Genomic DNA, 15844 nt, shown 5'->3' with positions numbered 1-15844 from the left:
GTAGTCGGGTTCGGGTTGGTGGTCGTTGGCAGAACGTGCCGGCGCGCCCGTATTATCGGATCTAATGTGGGAGCGAGTGAGCGGTGGATGTTATTTTTTTCTTCAGTGCTGGATTATTCAGTGTTTCAAAATCAGTCCGCGTTCGGTGGGAGACGTTGATTGGAATGGAGCCGTCAGGAATGAAAATAGCTCGTGTAAAACAGAGCGCCCGTTATCAGAGGTTGGGCACCAAAAAGAGGGCTAGGACCATTTGCACGATGCAAACAAAAACCGAACCATCCCCAGGGAGGTTGAAATGTTTGAAAAACGAGTCCAACAGTGAGAAGGGAATAGTTTGGCAAGAATGCAGCAACAAACGGACGAGAGCAAATGCAAACCCCCGAAGTGCGACGATAAATGAAGCTTCCGTTAGCAGGTCGTTTTCAGCTGTCATATTGTAGAACAAAAAGTAACAAATGAAAAAGAAAGAAGATTGCATCAACCAAAAAGGAGCTGCACCGATTTCTGCACAATCGAGCACGCGAAAGACAATCTGGGTAATTTTTCTAATTTTCCGTCATTTTGCTCATGCCATGTCTTTCGAATTGTCATTTTTTTTTTGCACCAGAGCGAATCATGTGATTTCAACTTTTACTTTTCTTTTGCCACGGACAGTAGCATCGTTGCGATTGGTCCTGATTGTGATCTGATTGGGAAACGGACAAAAGAAATTGGGATCCATCTTTTCGTTCCGCCACGCTAGCTGAGCAAAGAGGTGTTTAATCGGGTTAGTCTAGTCGGAAGGAAAACTCCGCAGAGCAAAAAAAAGGAACGAGATAAGGGAGGCTCCGCCATTTATCGTTAGCGTCCGTGTGGATGTGTATGCGCGGGGAGAAGAGGTGCGATGGGTGAAATAAAATAGTTGATTCGAGAAAAAAAAGAACGCAAACAACACACTCGAATCGGGAAAGATACAAACGAACTTATAAATGACCATCGAGGTCTGCATCGTGTGTGACCTGCTAGGAATGCGGTGATGGTAGAGTGCTATTGAATTTTCGAATGTTCCTTGGATGGAGGCGCAGGTGTGCGTGAATGAGTGGTGTTTGTGTGTGTGTGTGTCTCTGGGTGAGTGATGTTTGTTTTATTTAATTTTTGGCTATGTTTCGTGAAATGAAAACGTCGACCGTTGCGCTGTTATTTATTGTATTTATCCTCGCTAAAATTCTTCATCTTGCATTCAACGATTCAGCCATCGAGCTACAACATAACATAAAACCGCGCACAAGAAAAAAAAATCAATACATTAAAGCTAGCAGTAGTATTATTGGATCAATTGAAAACGTGGGGGTTAGATTAAAATCGCTCAAAAACATACACAATACCCTAGGAAAACAATAAACCGAGAGTGCCTACGGTACTAATCTAAGCGCGCGCGGGCCTATGATGAATAAATTAAACTAAAATGTTTGTGAGGGAGCTATCTTAGGATAAAATTCATAAATATCTCGTAAACGAATGGAGGCTCAAACAAAAAAAAAAAACAACCAAAAACCAAAAGCGAACAGTACACACGTGGGGCGTGAGTTGGGCACCCAAACCAGATGGCAAAAATGAAATGAAAATGGTGTCGTTCAACTAACATTGACCGTTCGTGTGTTGTGGTTGTTGGTTTTGGTCGGGTTGCTTCCGTTAGCGAGGAGATGTATGAAAACGAAAACACGGTGCGGTTTTTCATGTACTGTTCGGGGTTCGTTTGTCCGTGAGTGGGTTGGTTTTGGTTTGGAATTGATTACTTAGCTACTAGAGAAGTGTGAAATCTGTCGTCATGTAACGCTCGTGGTGGAACCGAGCCGTCGAGAAATCTTTTAGGAAAAGAGTAAAACAAAATGTCATCTCCCAACTGCTGGTATCGCTAGGGCTACACTGCTGCGTTTGGGGGGCAACACACTGCTTACGACTACGAATCGGGGCATTCTTCTCGATGCACCTGCTGGGCGAGTGATTATGGTTTCGGAGAGCCAAGTGCGGACGGCGATAACCCGGCAATCCGGTCTGCTGGTTGTGGCTGGGCGAGAGCGATATTGGCGAAACGGTTTGCTTTTTACAAGTTTAACTGCGCTTTACAACTTTATCTCCAAACACTGCTGGCCTTCGTGGCCATTTGCCTCACTGCCTTGATCCTTGCTTCGGCCTTGCCTAGGTTGGGGTTTTTTTTTATTTGTAGCTAGTGCATCCTTAGAGCAAAATTGCGATGTGCAAAAATGAAAAAGACAGCGGATAGAAGATAATCTGGAAGCTCGGAGGATTTTCAAAACAGATGCATAGATGATGGCTTCCCGGACCCGTTCCTTCCAAGTTAGAACCTGTCCTCCGTTATACGACTGCACCTCACAAAATCCTAGCAAACTGCTGATTCACTCTTTCTGTTACATCGATTTATGCTACACATTGCCAACTCAAGACAACATTTCGATTGCATTCACCACAGCTACGCTTTGTCTCCTAGAGTCCTATCCATAGCTTTGGTCAGTTTAATGGTTCAATTGACTCTCTCTTTCTCTCTCTCTCTCTCTCTCTCTCTTTCGCACTGTTAAACCTAAATCGCGCGAACATGAACAACAAACCTGCTCTTGCTTATCCACGCAGCTCAACCCGTGTCGTTGCTGCGGTTGCTTATCGGTTGAAATGGATACAATAACGCTCATTATAATATGCTTAACCGTAACGATGTAATTCCTTTTTTTTTGCATTATACGCTTCTATCTACACGCGCGGACTCGACGGTGGGGCCAGTGGGGCAGCCTCACCGTTGGCGGGCGAACTATCTATAGACAGAGATAACACCCGAGAAGAGGGTGCATTTTCGCGGGGATCCTTCCGTCCGAGGGAAGCTTCCGCTCTGGCTCTAGCACCCGGTTTAGGAGTGAAGAACGCGAACGGTTCATGAAGAGAGAACCGAGAATACCGGTAAGGGAGCCTTACGATCCTAGTTATTGTCGTTATCACGGGAATCATTTACACACACACTCATACACACTTCTAGCGGGCTCGGGCTCGGTCCGCAAACGGTGGCAAAATGGCGACCGGTGCGTCCTGCTAACATTCGTACTCGAGCACTACTTCGCCACCGCGCTCCTTTCGCGATTGTGACACGATCACTCGGTGTGCTCCACCATATCCCAAGTACGTGCTGGAGCCCATCGACGCAGGTGGCTTTACGGGTATTTCCCCAACTCGGAACTCCCCATCAAACGTTGGGCGATTCACGATTCCCGACCCGTATGACAGCTGGGCAGGTGGACGCGCGTGACGACCGAAGGCGGACGGGACCTCGGGTTCATCCAGATTTCCGACTTCCGGTTTGTGGGCGCTTTTCGTACGCACGTGGCCACGCCGCATGTCGATGGCAGCGTTCACGAGCAGCAACAGCTCGTCGGTGGTGACGCCATCGTCGAGAAGCTCAGGTCGCAGGTCTTCCGCACTGCTGCTGCCAGCCACCGGAACTTCCGGTTGGTGGGATGGTCGTGAGAGCCGTCGCAGGAAGTCACCCCGTCGTCCTGTGGTCTGTCGTCCAGCGGCACGAGCGGCCGCATTCTGGTAGTGCTCCAGGTAGGTCTCTTGGTATGACGCTTCCAGCGCTTCTAGCGCTCCCTGGCGAAAGTGCGTGCGACTATTCGATGGCTTCGAGTGGACGCGATAGTCGTACCGATCTGGAGAGCCTATTTGTGGTTGGCGTAATCGGTGGTTTTTCTCCATCGTCTTAGCTGGTGATCCGGTGGGTGGTGGGTGGTGACGGGGACTCGTCTCCAGCACATTGTTGTAGATTCGGTGGTTTGAACTTCCCGAGGGTATCTCGATGGCGTTTGTGTGCGTTAGGAATGGATTGGTCGCGTTATTTCCCGCTTTAACCTGATGCCACTGACTTTTCGTGTCTTTCCGAGAACCTCCGTAAGCAATCGTTCCATTGGTCGTGCTTTCTTCGGGCGTCGCAAGTAGTTTAAATTGAGCGGGTTTTGATCCTTGCGGTCCATTTGACGCACCATTTCCTGCACTCGAGGTTGCGCTGTACACAGAGGCGTAATCGCTGCTACTAAGTGAGCTAGAGGTGGCGTTATTCTTTCCGTATCGTTCCACGAGCGCTCCACCAGGTGGTCGGGTGGAAACAGGACCTACACAAGGACCTCCGTTGGACCTCGCGACACCCTCGAACGTCGCCATTGAATCGAACAACAACATCCGACCATCGTCCGTATCGTCATCGTCCTCCGGCTCGTCCGGGTCGTCCTCGTCGTCCTCTTCGTCCTCGTCTTCGTCCTCGTCGTCTTCGTCTTCGGCCCCGTCCTCTTCCCTTCCCACTGTCCCGCCGTCGATCCGGAAGAACTCCGCCATCTTGTTTGCTCTCACGCCCGGTTTTGACGGTGCTCGCGCCGTCGCAAGGTTGTTGCGCAAGTATTCACTCGAGCTGGAGCTGGTGTTGGTAGTTGTCAACTGGTTCCGACCACGAGTCCTTGCTTCACTCCCTCTAAGCCCCAAGGCCCACACATCCTCCAGTTGGATTAGGTTTGCGGAGGTCCGACTTGACCACTGGCTTGGAGCAGTTGCGGCTGCAGCCTCCAGCGTGCTGTCAGTGCCAGGATCTTCCTCGAGAGCCGTTCCACCAGGCTCAGATGCCTTTGAGCAGGACTTTGCGCGTTTATGTCGTGGAAAACGTCCCCCGAGCCTCGTCCGATCACTCTCCGGCTCCAAGTGTTCGCTCAACAACGTGTCCAGATAGGCGAGGTTTCGAGTCAGATCTAATTCCGATTGATAGCTTTTATAGACCATCTTTTGGCTAAGGTTGGCCGATTCGTTCTCTTGCCCGTACCGGTGCGTAGCTTTGATCAAGTCATCCAAATTGTACGAACTGACTGGCAAATGTCCTGATCCACCTCCCGTCCTTCGCTCTCCACGCTGTTTGCCCCCAACCGACGCCAAAATGCGCCACTTCTGACCGAGCTTCTGGAAATGCGATCTCGCTCGATGGAAGTACTTGCGTTCGGCTTTTGCCGGATTTTCCGCGACTCCAACGGAAGCCGCGGGTAGTTGTCGGTATCCTCCCGCAAGTCCTCCCACTCCCACTGGTGGTGGCTCTCCACGTCCACCCGCTCGCTGGTGGCTTGTTTTGTTGGGAAAGTGCAAATTGACGTTCTTCAGCTGAGGTCCTCGATCGACGCGCTTACCAGCTCCACCGAAAAACGCGTTCAGCTGGAAAGGCAGTTCCACAGGTACGGCCGTGGGCTCCAACCCACCTGATAGCGTTTTCCTGCGGCCTCCCTTGCTTCCCATCCACCGCTTTTTGCCCATCGATCGCCGGCTGCCTCGCGATCGTTCGTCTTCGGGTTCCTGATTCATATCCGTCCCAGTCGGCTCGTCGGTGGGCTGCACATAATCCTGCCGTTGGAAAAACCGCGTTGGAACGCTCGATCCTTCCGCCGATTGCCAAAGGGCTTCCGAACCGGCATCAGTCCCATCTTCAGGTCCATACAACTGCCAGTTTCCAGTCGCATTGGTCTGCCGCCTGCCCGAGGTCGATCCAAACGTGCGACTCCGACTTCTAGGACTGCTTCCGGCGGCGACATCAAGACTGTTTAAGCGTGGCCGCGAACGAACCGACGGGTGGATGCCACGACGACCATTCAGCTGCTCCCCACGGGCACGCCCACCGGATCCGGATCCGGAATCGTTATCGAACACTTCCGACCGGCAGCATTCGTCGCTCTCGTTGCCGTGTCCTCGGCCACCATCGGTTGCGGTGGATTGCACTAAGCTGTTTCCTTGAGTCTGCGTTTGCGGTTCCGGATCCGCTTTCCCACGGTCTCCGGTTTCCCCGATCGACTTCGCACCCAAGACCTGCTCGTCACCCATCTGCCCTTGCGTTGCCGACCCTACCCGTACACCGCCCGCCAGCTGACAGATGGCCGTGCTGGAGTTCGCCTTAATTAAAAGCCCACGCGCCCGTTCAGGTGGGCAGTTTCCTCGCAACGAGCCTCCAAACCGAGCGCGACTTCCATCCGGTTGAACACCCGCAAGACTGCCAACCCCACCGGAAGTTCCGCTCGACGTTGCCCCGGTGCTACCGTTGCTACTGTCACTCACACTGCTACTGTGGGCCTGGCCTCCTCTGGAGGCCGACATCAGGATCAGCGAGTACGACTTCTTAAAGCTAGATTTGATTAAAAAATTGCCCCTATCCAGCCGGTCCAGCAGCCGGTTGAACCGCTCCAAACCATAATCACTCGCCTTGGCCGGTGCGCGCCCTTGCTGCTGTGGTTCCTGTTCCTGCGGTGCCGGATCCGGCTGTTGCTGCTGCTGCTGCTGCTGCTGCTGATGTTGCTGCTGCTCGGAGGGCTTGATGCCGACCGGTTCCGGTGGTTCCGGGACCTGCCGTGAGGCGGCCTGGCCCTGGGTACGGTCGTGTGACCGCGACGGCGGCGAACCCGGCAACGGTTCTTCGCCTCGGACGGAACGGCCTTCGGGAAGGTCAGGAGTGGCACACGGAGAGAATGCGCCACCCCTGACATCCTCCGGTGAGCCGTCGTCCGTGAGCGACTCCTTCACCGTGCCGCAGTCGGTCTCACTGTTTGGCGTCTGCTAAACTCTTGTCGGGGGCTGCAATATCATCGCAGCCATGCGTACCTTCATTGCTTCCGGTGAACCTGGCGTTCCGTTCTGGTGCGGATGATGCGCGGCATGGTGTGGGTGATGGTGGTGGTGATGATGGAACCCGGTCGGTGTCGTGTAGATCGAGTCCAGTGGAGGAACGCTAGTGCTGTCCGAGCGTGACTTTAGGTCTGCTTTCTCACTGCAAAAAAAAGTGACGAAAAATTTACATTGGTGGGATTTAGAAGCGTTGCAGAATGAGTACTTGTTGATAAATTTTCCATCTGGGAACGCTGAGTTCCTCATGCTAAATCGCATCGTTTTTTAGGCTTTTCAAGCTGGTTTTAAAACGGTTTCATCAACTGCCTGGTACCTGTCGATCATCCATTAATGCTGCGAATAATTTTAACAACTCGTTTAAACTGACAGCAAATTGTTCGATAGAAAAACTCCTCCCCGGTAAACTCAATTCCCGTTGCTGCGATTCATAAATTCATGCGATTCCGCAACGCAACGCACGTTGCTGGCAGTGAAATGCAGTTTGCGATCAGATCGAGAGCATCCCTTTTTTTTATCATCGCTGCGGAAGCTCCCAGAGGGAAATGTGGCTGCGTTCCAAGGACGCACCGCTTCCAGGGCATTTCCATGCGAGTAGGTAGATCCGCTCGGGAATGGATACCGTTAATGGAAGCGTTTTAAACTCAACGCGCTCTCGGCGTTGTATCCCTAATGGCATCCCGCTCGTTGTGAATGCAGTCTGGAGTATTTTTTTTTCACTTCTTATGCCACACTGAAAGCCTGCTCAACGCTGAAATGTGCATCCACAGGGCGATCCCTGGCGTGGCCCTGGAGGAGATGAAGTTTCAGCGCACGCAAGAGTGAGAAGAAGGAAGAAAAAAGACGAAACGGAAGTCCTCAAGTGCCGCTCATAGCGATGAGGTGGGTTTTTGCGATGCCGAGATGGCCGTATCAGTGAAATGGATCGACCACTCGTGGAACGCCATCCATAACCGGCCCATATTCCAGCCCAACGGAACGCACCGTAGGGCCCAAAGGTTCCGGTCCCTTTTCCCCAACGTCCCAGCCACTTGCCCGGTGGCCCATGGCACTCGCCTACAGCCATCGTTCGGCCCTTGCGGGTATTGTTGCCACTTTCGGGCCACACCGGGATGTGACACGGTGCACGAAACCCATTAAGAGATAAAGTTGTAATCCGAGCGAGAATCTTGATGCCGTGCTGGACGTGCTGTTTCGGTTCGGCCCGTTGGCCGGCATCTCGAGCTGCTCGAGCCGTATTGAGGAGTTCGTCGGTACAACGGTGGCATCTGGCGTTTGGGCGGTTTGGGTAAATAGTGACCGGCTCAACGGTACCAAGGAGTAGGGTCCTTTTGGAGCAGATTTCACCGGAGCATACGGTTCTGCTGCCGGCTGGCGGAATGCTCACTGGAGCCCTGTGGAAGATAACTTATCGAGTGGATGGGAATTCCAGAGAACAGTATCGATGCCTTGTTGTAATTAATTAGAAATTCAAATTACTCTCAATCGAGGAAGTCCACAGGGCCCCACAGGGCAGCTGGCACCGTGCTCTGCTAGGCGGTGCTGGATTGTTATTGATATTTCTCGTATTTGGCTACAATCTGCAGGGTCTCCTCGGGTCAAATTCCCACCCCGAGCTGAGGGCTTGGGTGGCGCGGGTGAGATAAAAGTCGGCTTATTGATAGAACCAACCGAAAATGCTACGACCAGCTCAAGGAAGCCTCCGGGATTCGAACACGTCGTCGGTAAGTGTTAGGATTAGGCGCATTAATACTATTGATCCACTAACGGAGCGTCCGAAAAGTTTCCAGCTGTCACCGAACCGTGGCGTTGTTCTTTTACGGGTGCTCCTGTCTTAATTCGGTTAGCAGCTTTGGTGCCACCGGTCGACCGATGTCGATCCGGAGGAATTTGCATGGTGAAAGATTTATTGTGCCATGGGTGTTTGCTCACATGGACTGGGAGGATGTCTACCGTCTGGAGGCTTACTGTCTGGTGTTTTGGTGACGATTGGTTCGGTTGTCTTTCCGATGGTGTAGAAGCGTCCTGCTTGCGGTTATTTTCCCACAATGGACCGGTGAGCCTACGACACGTAACGCAACCAATCGAATCGATTATTTGCTTTTAAAAGGACCGAGTTCCAATAGCTTGATCATGTGGGCGTACGGTTGTAGCTGATATCAAAGGAAGCTTAGCTGTTTTTATTTGCTTTTTGCTTACTCTTTAAGCTGTGTGCAAATTTTCTTTGATGATTATTGAGCTTATCTTACGATATAATATTTTATTCAACAATTTAAGGAAACTCCTCAAGAAGTTGCTTGCTTGGGATAAACAAACTTGAACTGGAAACATTCGTAAATTATAAATTCAATCATGTTAAATTCAACTTCTTCTACGTGAGATTGTTTGTATGCAACTGCAACATTTACATTTTCACATATGTTTTAAATAATTGGCAATTCTGGCTTGAAAACGGCATATTCTCGCATATGAATATTTTTACACATATCTAAATAAGAAGAGCTCGTAATCTGTTTTTTTAACCTCAAAAGAGTTCTGCATGTGCAAAAAAAGTGCTTTAATATAAAAGTGATAAATATGCCTTTGCAGCAGCGCTGAAAGATTGCTATCGTTGGAAGAGACCAAGGCATAATACAACCCCATACCAGGTAACGATCCTTCCAACGGTGATGAGTACGCATCATCATTAACGTGATAATCTGCTGGTACGGCTGGCACGATATTTATGATTCATCCCTTTTTTTCCCGTACTTCTTTCATACGCGATGGCCTCACGGAAAGTAATGGGCGGCAGCAGGCTTCTTATGTACCTTTATCATATCAATCAACACATTGTAAAGCACCTAACCAGCCCAACCGGCCGAATCCCTGCGTTAAAAACACTCCAAAGGTGCCAACAACATACCGTACCGGCACGAGACAGCCTCGCTCGTGTGTACGCTTCACACTCGCTGGTTTATATTTGCGCTTTACATGCATGTACTTATGCTGAAGTTTATGTTGCGCTAACGCGCGTGCAGAATCATCTTTCCAGGGCCCACACTTACAGCCGCCCTTTGGAGAGTTGCCCCATACACACAGACACACACACGTTCACGTTCGGCTAACGAATGAAGCCGTCGCGGAGGTGATGTTCATGATGCTGCTGATGCTGATGATACTTATGATAAAAATCCTTTCGACGAGCGTGCACAAAAATGAAAATGATGGCGCTCGCAATGGAGTATGTTTTTTTCTCCTTTTTATTCTTCTTCTTCTGCTCTCCTCTACACACGCTGGTGCCAATAAAGAGCGCCGGTGGACTTGTGTGTACGATGAGGAGTTTTCCCCATTTTTTTTGGCCTGCGCATGGATACGCCCGCATGAATGCGATCCCATTTATGCCGTCATAATGCTGCGATTGCATCGAGTAAGTTGCTCATCGTCAGCTCTGACACCCCAACGGCGGACGTACGCCGAGATTGACGGAACTCTCGGTACAGTGTCTGTGTGCCTTGCGGTCCGTTGCCTTGTAGAGCTCATTTCCTCCTCGGGAGCGTCCTGGCAAGCGGGACGTCAACGGTGAACTCTCGGCTGGCTGGGCTAGCGTTTTGCATTCATACCTCACAGGACGATTCACAGGACGAAACCGGCACGGATGCTGCACTGCAGAGCCACTCTAACCTCGTTCGTTTTACACTCCCACGTGCCGCTTGCAATAGGAAATGGTTTTACGTGGTTTCTGTGTAAATTTTTTGTCTTTCTCTCCCGGATTCACCCACCCTGTGAGATGGGTTGTTTTTACTTCCCAACCGACTACCGACAGTTCTCCCGAACCAAGCTTTCCCGCGAGGTCCTGGGGTGTGGCTCGGTGCTCAACTATTTGCCTGCCGGTGGTGGTGGTCCTCCGGCTCGAAATGAAAACTTTCATTTTGACACATGACAAACATAAATGCCACATAAAGGAGAAATAAAATTCTTCACCGCCTTCTCGCTCGGTGGCGACGATCATCGCCACGGACCTGCGCGAGTGAAAGGACAAATGGCGCGGGTTTGCAGCATCGGTTTTATGCTTCTTTCCCATGTTGGAGCGGCGCAACATCACGACTGTGTCGATGAGTGTTACGCGGGGATTGTAATTTGCATGGTGTGGTTTGGTGTTGAAATATAAAACCCGCACGGATTTTGTGTGTGTGTGTGTTTTTTTGGGATGTAATTTGACGGGTGCTGGGAATGTAAACGGAGATGTTTTTTTGCTGTTGTTTTAGTGTAATCGATGGGTGCTCAATTTGTTGCTTTTTCGGTGTCACGGTGTTCACTTAATAAAGAATAGACACCATTGTGCTGCCTTGTTCAAGTGAATCGTGTTCGATTTAAGTTTGTGGGATGATCTTCCAGATGTCTTCGCTCGTGTGCCGGTGTAACTTAAGACACTTTTAACCGCATCCACTCACGTATACCCAAAGGATCAAAGGATTGCGCTACGCCAATGGATGGTTGCTTGGTTGTTACGCACGCAGTGAAAGTGTGCGTGTTTGCCCGCAAAGAAAATGGGCTACAGCTGGGATACACCTTGCAACATCAAAGCGTACGTGTCTGCCTGTCTGCATTCATAAAGACGCGTTTCGAGATGTGGAGCTTTTTTCCATGCCCAAACAATGAAAAAGGAGCTCCTCCATTGTGCAGTGGTATATGGGACACTTCACGAGCCATCGGTGGTGGAGCTTCTGGCATGGAAAGCAATTTAACGGTGGTGCCTGGACATGGACGTTGAGATGCACGGGATCCGTGGTGGGATGATTAATCACTTCCTTGTTTTATGGGCAAACCGGCGGTCGGTCAGCCAGAGGTGGAATGGAACAGAGATGGTTCGTTTTTGCCTTGCACCCAGACGTCACGTTCTGCTAGGTCGATATAGCAAATAATTTGTAACCGGACACATCGTAATTAATTTTCCCAAATTAGAGGCTCCGTGCGTGTCGAGCTGTCTTACGATTCGTTTGAGTAAGGTTGATTGACTCGTTCAGCCCTAAGACGTTCCGGGCGGAGTGGCACGCGAACAAAAAGAAGCTTTGGCAGCTGAGACAACGGTCTTTCATGAGGTAGAATGTAGGGGCAAGATTGATAGCGCACGTAGGAATTTTCACGCAGGGAAATTACCACGATTGATGTTATTGTAAGAGACTTTTGATCAAATTTGGTTGCAGGGGAAACTCTTAAACCACATTACTTGGTGATAATTTTTGTACAGTTGCAATAACGTATTCGCTGAAGTTTTTTTTGAAGTAGATTCGATTAAGTTGATTTTGTGATCTTTTGATTTGTTGATATTATCCTTTTGAGAAATGCGTTACACATATTATATTAAAGATCATTTAAAAACAGGTTTGCACGTTACAAAGAACAGGAATAACGATAACAGTTTGAGCGATGGTTTGCTCTCACATTAACTCTCAACCGGAAGCTTTGCTTGGGAGATGCTAGATGAAGCTCTTCGAAGAATTGCTTATCGGGCAGCTTCTTTCAGAGGACGTGTTCCGTTTTTTGGGGCAAATTAAGGTTAATGCTTGTAAATGACAGCTATATTTGCCAATTACCTCCCGGTAAATATTTCCTCAGGTACGGCAAACTAGGGCAACCGTCGTACAATAAAAACGTCAACTGAGGCGCGGTGTCGCGTCCTGAGGTCGCCTGCTGGCGGTCGGAATCATTCCCGGTGCCTGTCGGAAGAGGTGGAGCAATTTTGCGCTTTCCAGCTGGTTTGCGCCCAACCGTGGCATGGCTTCAGAATTGCTTGTGCTGCCGCTAATGTGGTGTAATACGAACGTGTTTCCAGTCAACTTCCGCCCCATCGCCAGACCGAGCGGTGAGAAAGCAGAAAAGCTAGCCCGGCTGACGGTGATTTCCTTCGTTCCCTGCTGGGTGAACCCAGTATCGACCCTAACGATGCGGGAAATTTATATATATAAATACGTACGGATGTATGCCGCGAATTAAAAGAATATATGCTTGCTTATGGTGCGCCCGTTGTGCAACGGATCACACATTTTTCATCCAACTGGCAACGGTCGGATCCGGTCTGGTGGGGGTGAGCTCGAGGGATGAATTGCGCCCTAGGACTCGGTCGGAGAGGCTTCTGGCGAAGTCGTGTGCAAACGGACCGCTCGGCACGGGCGAACTCCGACCACAATGGTGCTATTATTTATGATAACGATTAAGGAAACATTTCATTCCACTTAAACCGCATTCGCTTTATTTTCGCCAGCAGTTCGTTTCTTGGCCCGTTTCTTGGTTAGCCACCGTGCCAGGGAGGGCTAAAGAAAAAGCGTGAAACATTTCATGATGTATACGTATCCTGCGGAAGATCTTCAGCCCTGCCACCCACGGTTCCGCGTCTTTGTGCCGTTAAGAGTGTGAGCGAGCGGAAAATGTGGCTTTCGTGATGTTAAAAATACGCAAAATAACACAGAACTACTCGGCACTCCCGCAGGATCCCACCCACGTGCACGAATGGTGCACACAAAGAAACATTTGGTTTCGGCCAACCGAAACGTACGCACCATCAGCGCCGTACATCAGGCGTGCAATGTTTGACGAACTTTGGTGAGCAATTTCTCGCAAGAAGCGGACCGCAAAACAAAAAAAAAAGAATTATATACACACACACACACACATACACACTCCAGCGGCGAAACCCATAATGGCGAAAGTCTCTGCTGAGGGTCAGCGAAAGCACCATCGCTTTCTTTGCCAAAGTTTCTTTGCAGCACCCGAGGATCGCCGAACTGAACGCAACCGAACCGGGCGGAAATTGCGAAATGTGAAATATTGCTCGAAATTTGTTTAGATTTCTTCGGCAGCTATCTGTAATTCGGTACATCGATCAAAGCGAACCGGAGCGGTCGGAGTGAGCGAGGATATTTGAGACCCGGGTTTCGGTCGGCAAGAGGTGAAAAATGACCGCACCCTTGTGAGGCTTCGGAGACGAATTCCTCCCAGCTCTCGATGGGTAGCATGTCGAAGGTTTGAAGCAGTCAGGATGTCTCGTGCGACCGATGTCTCACTGTCCGTTTCAATGCGGCGGTTAAGATTAAACGCATTTCTATTCGTACACCGGTATTGTACGAACGCAAGGATACCATACATGGATACCTGCTGGGTGGTTTTGTTTCCTCTTGTCGTTGCTAAAGAGCCAAAAGCACACAATATCAATCGATGAGGCACTTCCAACGGAACTAGGGTATAACTCGCCATGCGTTGCTATTGTGAGTGCGATGATTTTTCGAGACTCTGGCTGTTTTGCCGCACTCAGCGCTCCTGACGTTAATGACCCACAAAATCATCATCGCAGGCTCGTGCGTCGCAAAACCCTCCGGAAGCACTCGTGCAAACGGTAAACACGAACCCGAGAAGGACTTCCCGGAAAAAAGAATGCCTACTCCATGGGCTGAAGGATTTTGTTTCTTTTGTACGGCTCTTCAGCAACGGTAGGTGGGTTGACCCGGTGCTATTAAATCCGGATCGGTTCGGTGCTTCAGCTCTGGGTTTGGGACCGGCGAAGGTATCGTAGATGATCGTTGAAGAGGCTTAGAGGTTTTTAATTGGATTACCCCTTTGAGATTTGGGGCCCGGCCGAGCATTCGACGCTCGATGCTGTCGGTGAAGCAAGCGGCATAAAGATCGGGATCAAATGGTTGCTGCGTACTATGTGGGGATGATGCTTATACGAAGCATCTTTTTGTAGACTCACCTTCTGCCAGTGCCGGTTGTCATGGCAAACATATTTTGTGTATTTTGTGTTTCCCGGCATTGGAAAGTGAGATCCGACATGGGGATGCCAACTTGTTGTTAAGCTATTACATTATAAAAGATTTCGGTAATGAACAAGTGTATGTGGATTGATTCATAATGGCTGAAGCTGTAGGCAGCAGAGTATGGTCGGCACGTTTTTTGGAAGAGAACAGCAACGTTTTTCTTGTTTCTGTTGTATTTTTAAGAGTTCATTAAAATGTACCAACCCATTGATGCTTGTTTAATAGGCCTAACGAGCTTTTTAGGCTTATGCATATATTATGCAATTTTTGAGCATATTTTAAGCTCACTTGGGGCATGTTTTGCCATTGGATTTTTTTATTATCATGCAAATATTCACCCACATCCCCGGAACCAATGGCGAACGAGTGTATTGCGAGTATTCCCTATTGTTTTAGTCGTTCCAGCGTTGGCTCTCACCCAGGTGAGCGAGCGCAGTGATCGTATCCGGCGAGCAAAATCCGAGAAGCTCCGGTAAACTTTCCATTCGTAATAGCCTCTATAGCTTGGGGATTTTTCGGATGACTCGAGCAGGATATGCTCAATAGCAGAAGCTGGCGGAGCAGATCCCGTCTTACATCCGACCACTCTGGGTAGAGACATTCAAACAGCTCACCGGAAGGGAAGCTCTGCAGCAAATTGAATCTCGCTTTAATAGAAAAATAGAACATTCCGGGATCACTTTATTGTGCCCCACGCGCCGCCGGTGGGCTTATTGAATTTTTATTATTTATAACATAAAAATGCAAAGCAAATGAGCGTGCACAGTGGCCAAGGCCAAGTGTCTGTGTTGAGTTTCGGCCGGTAGGATGGAAGATTCTCGGCTGAGACGGCGGTCGGCGTATGGTGCTGCATAAACCGTAATACCCAATTTCATTTTTCCGATCAGGGCGCACCATTTTGCGGTTGCCGGTTACTCATGATCTCTGTCACTTGGGTTGGCTCGAAACCAACGGTTGTAACGGTCGGTGGAAACTGTTATTACAAGGGTCGGTGGGTGGTGGGCAAACAAAATAAAGCTCACCCAAAAATGGACCCATGTAGCGATGCATGTAGCGAGCCGTTGTATGCCATGTCGGGAGACGGCGGAATTTTAATAGGATTTAATAAGAGATTCGCGTTCCCTCGGCGTCGTGTAAGCATGTGTGGTTTCTTTGTGCCATCACGGGATTGTTTTTCCTATCGGAGTTTGCCCGTTTCGATGAGCTTCAAGCTTCTCGGGATTTTTCCTTCCATCACCCCGTAGTAGAGCTAAGGATTTTTGTTTATTCTTTCTACTTTTTATACCGAGCGCTCGCATCTTTGCATGCCACCACAATATGAGTAGCCTGAGCTTTGGCGAGTGGGTGTGCCCTACCACTGTGTGCTCGCGATT

The 15844-nt window shown here is 49.7% G+C and overlaps 1 protein-coding gene across 1 annotated transcript in view; it reads right to left on the bottom strand.

Moving 5' to 3' along the window:
- LOC128721020 (uncharacterized) overlaps positions 1-15844 on the bottom strand; it is an 85437-nt gene that overhangs the window by 26581 nt on the left and 43012 nt on the right. Inside the window, exon 11 of the mRNA XM_053814723.1 lies at positions 6658-6823. Coding sequence (XP_053670698.1) covers positions 6658-6823 — 166 coding nt within the window. The remainder of the gene's footprint in view (positions 1-6657; positions 6824-15844) is intronic.

Source organism: Anopheles nili, chromosome 2, assembly GCF_943737925.1.
Source record: "Anopheles nili chromosome 2, idAnoNiliSN_F5_01, whole genome shotgun sequence".
NCBI lineage: Eukaryota > Metazoa > Arthropoda > Insecta > Diptera > Culicidae > Anopheles > Anopheles nili.
Note: the sequence above shows the minus strand (reverse complement) of the source record. Positions and strands in the feature narration are given on the sequence as shown.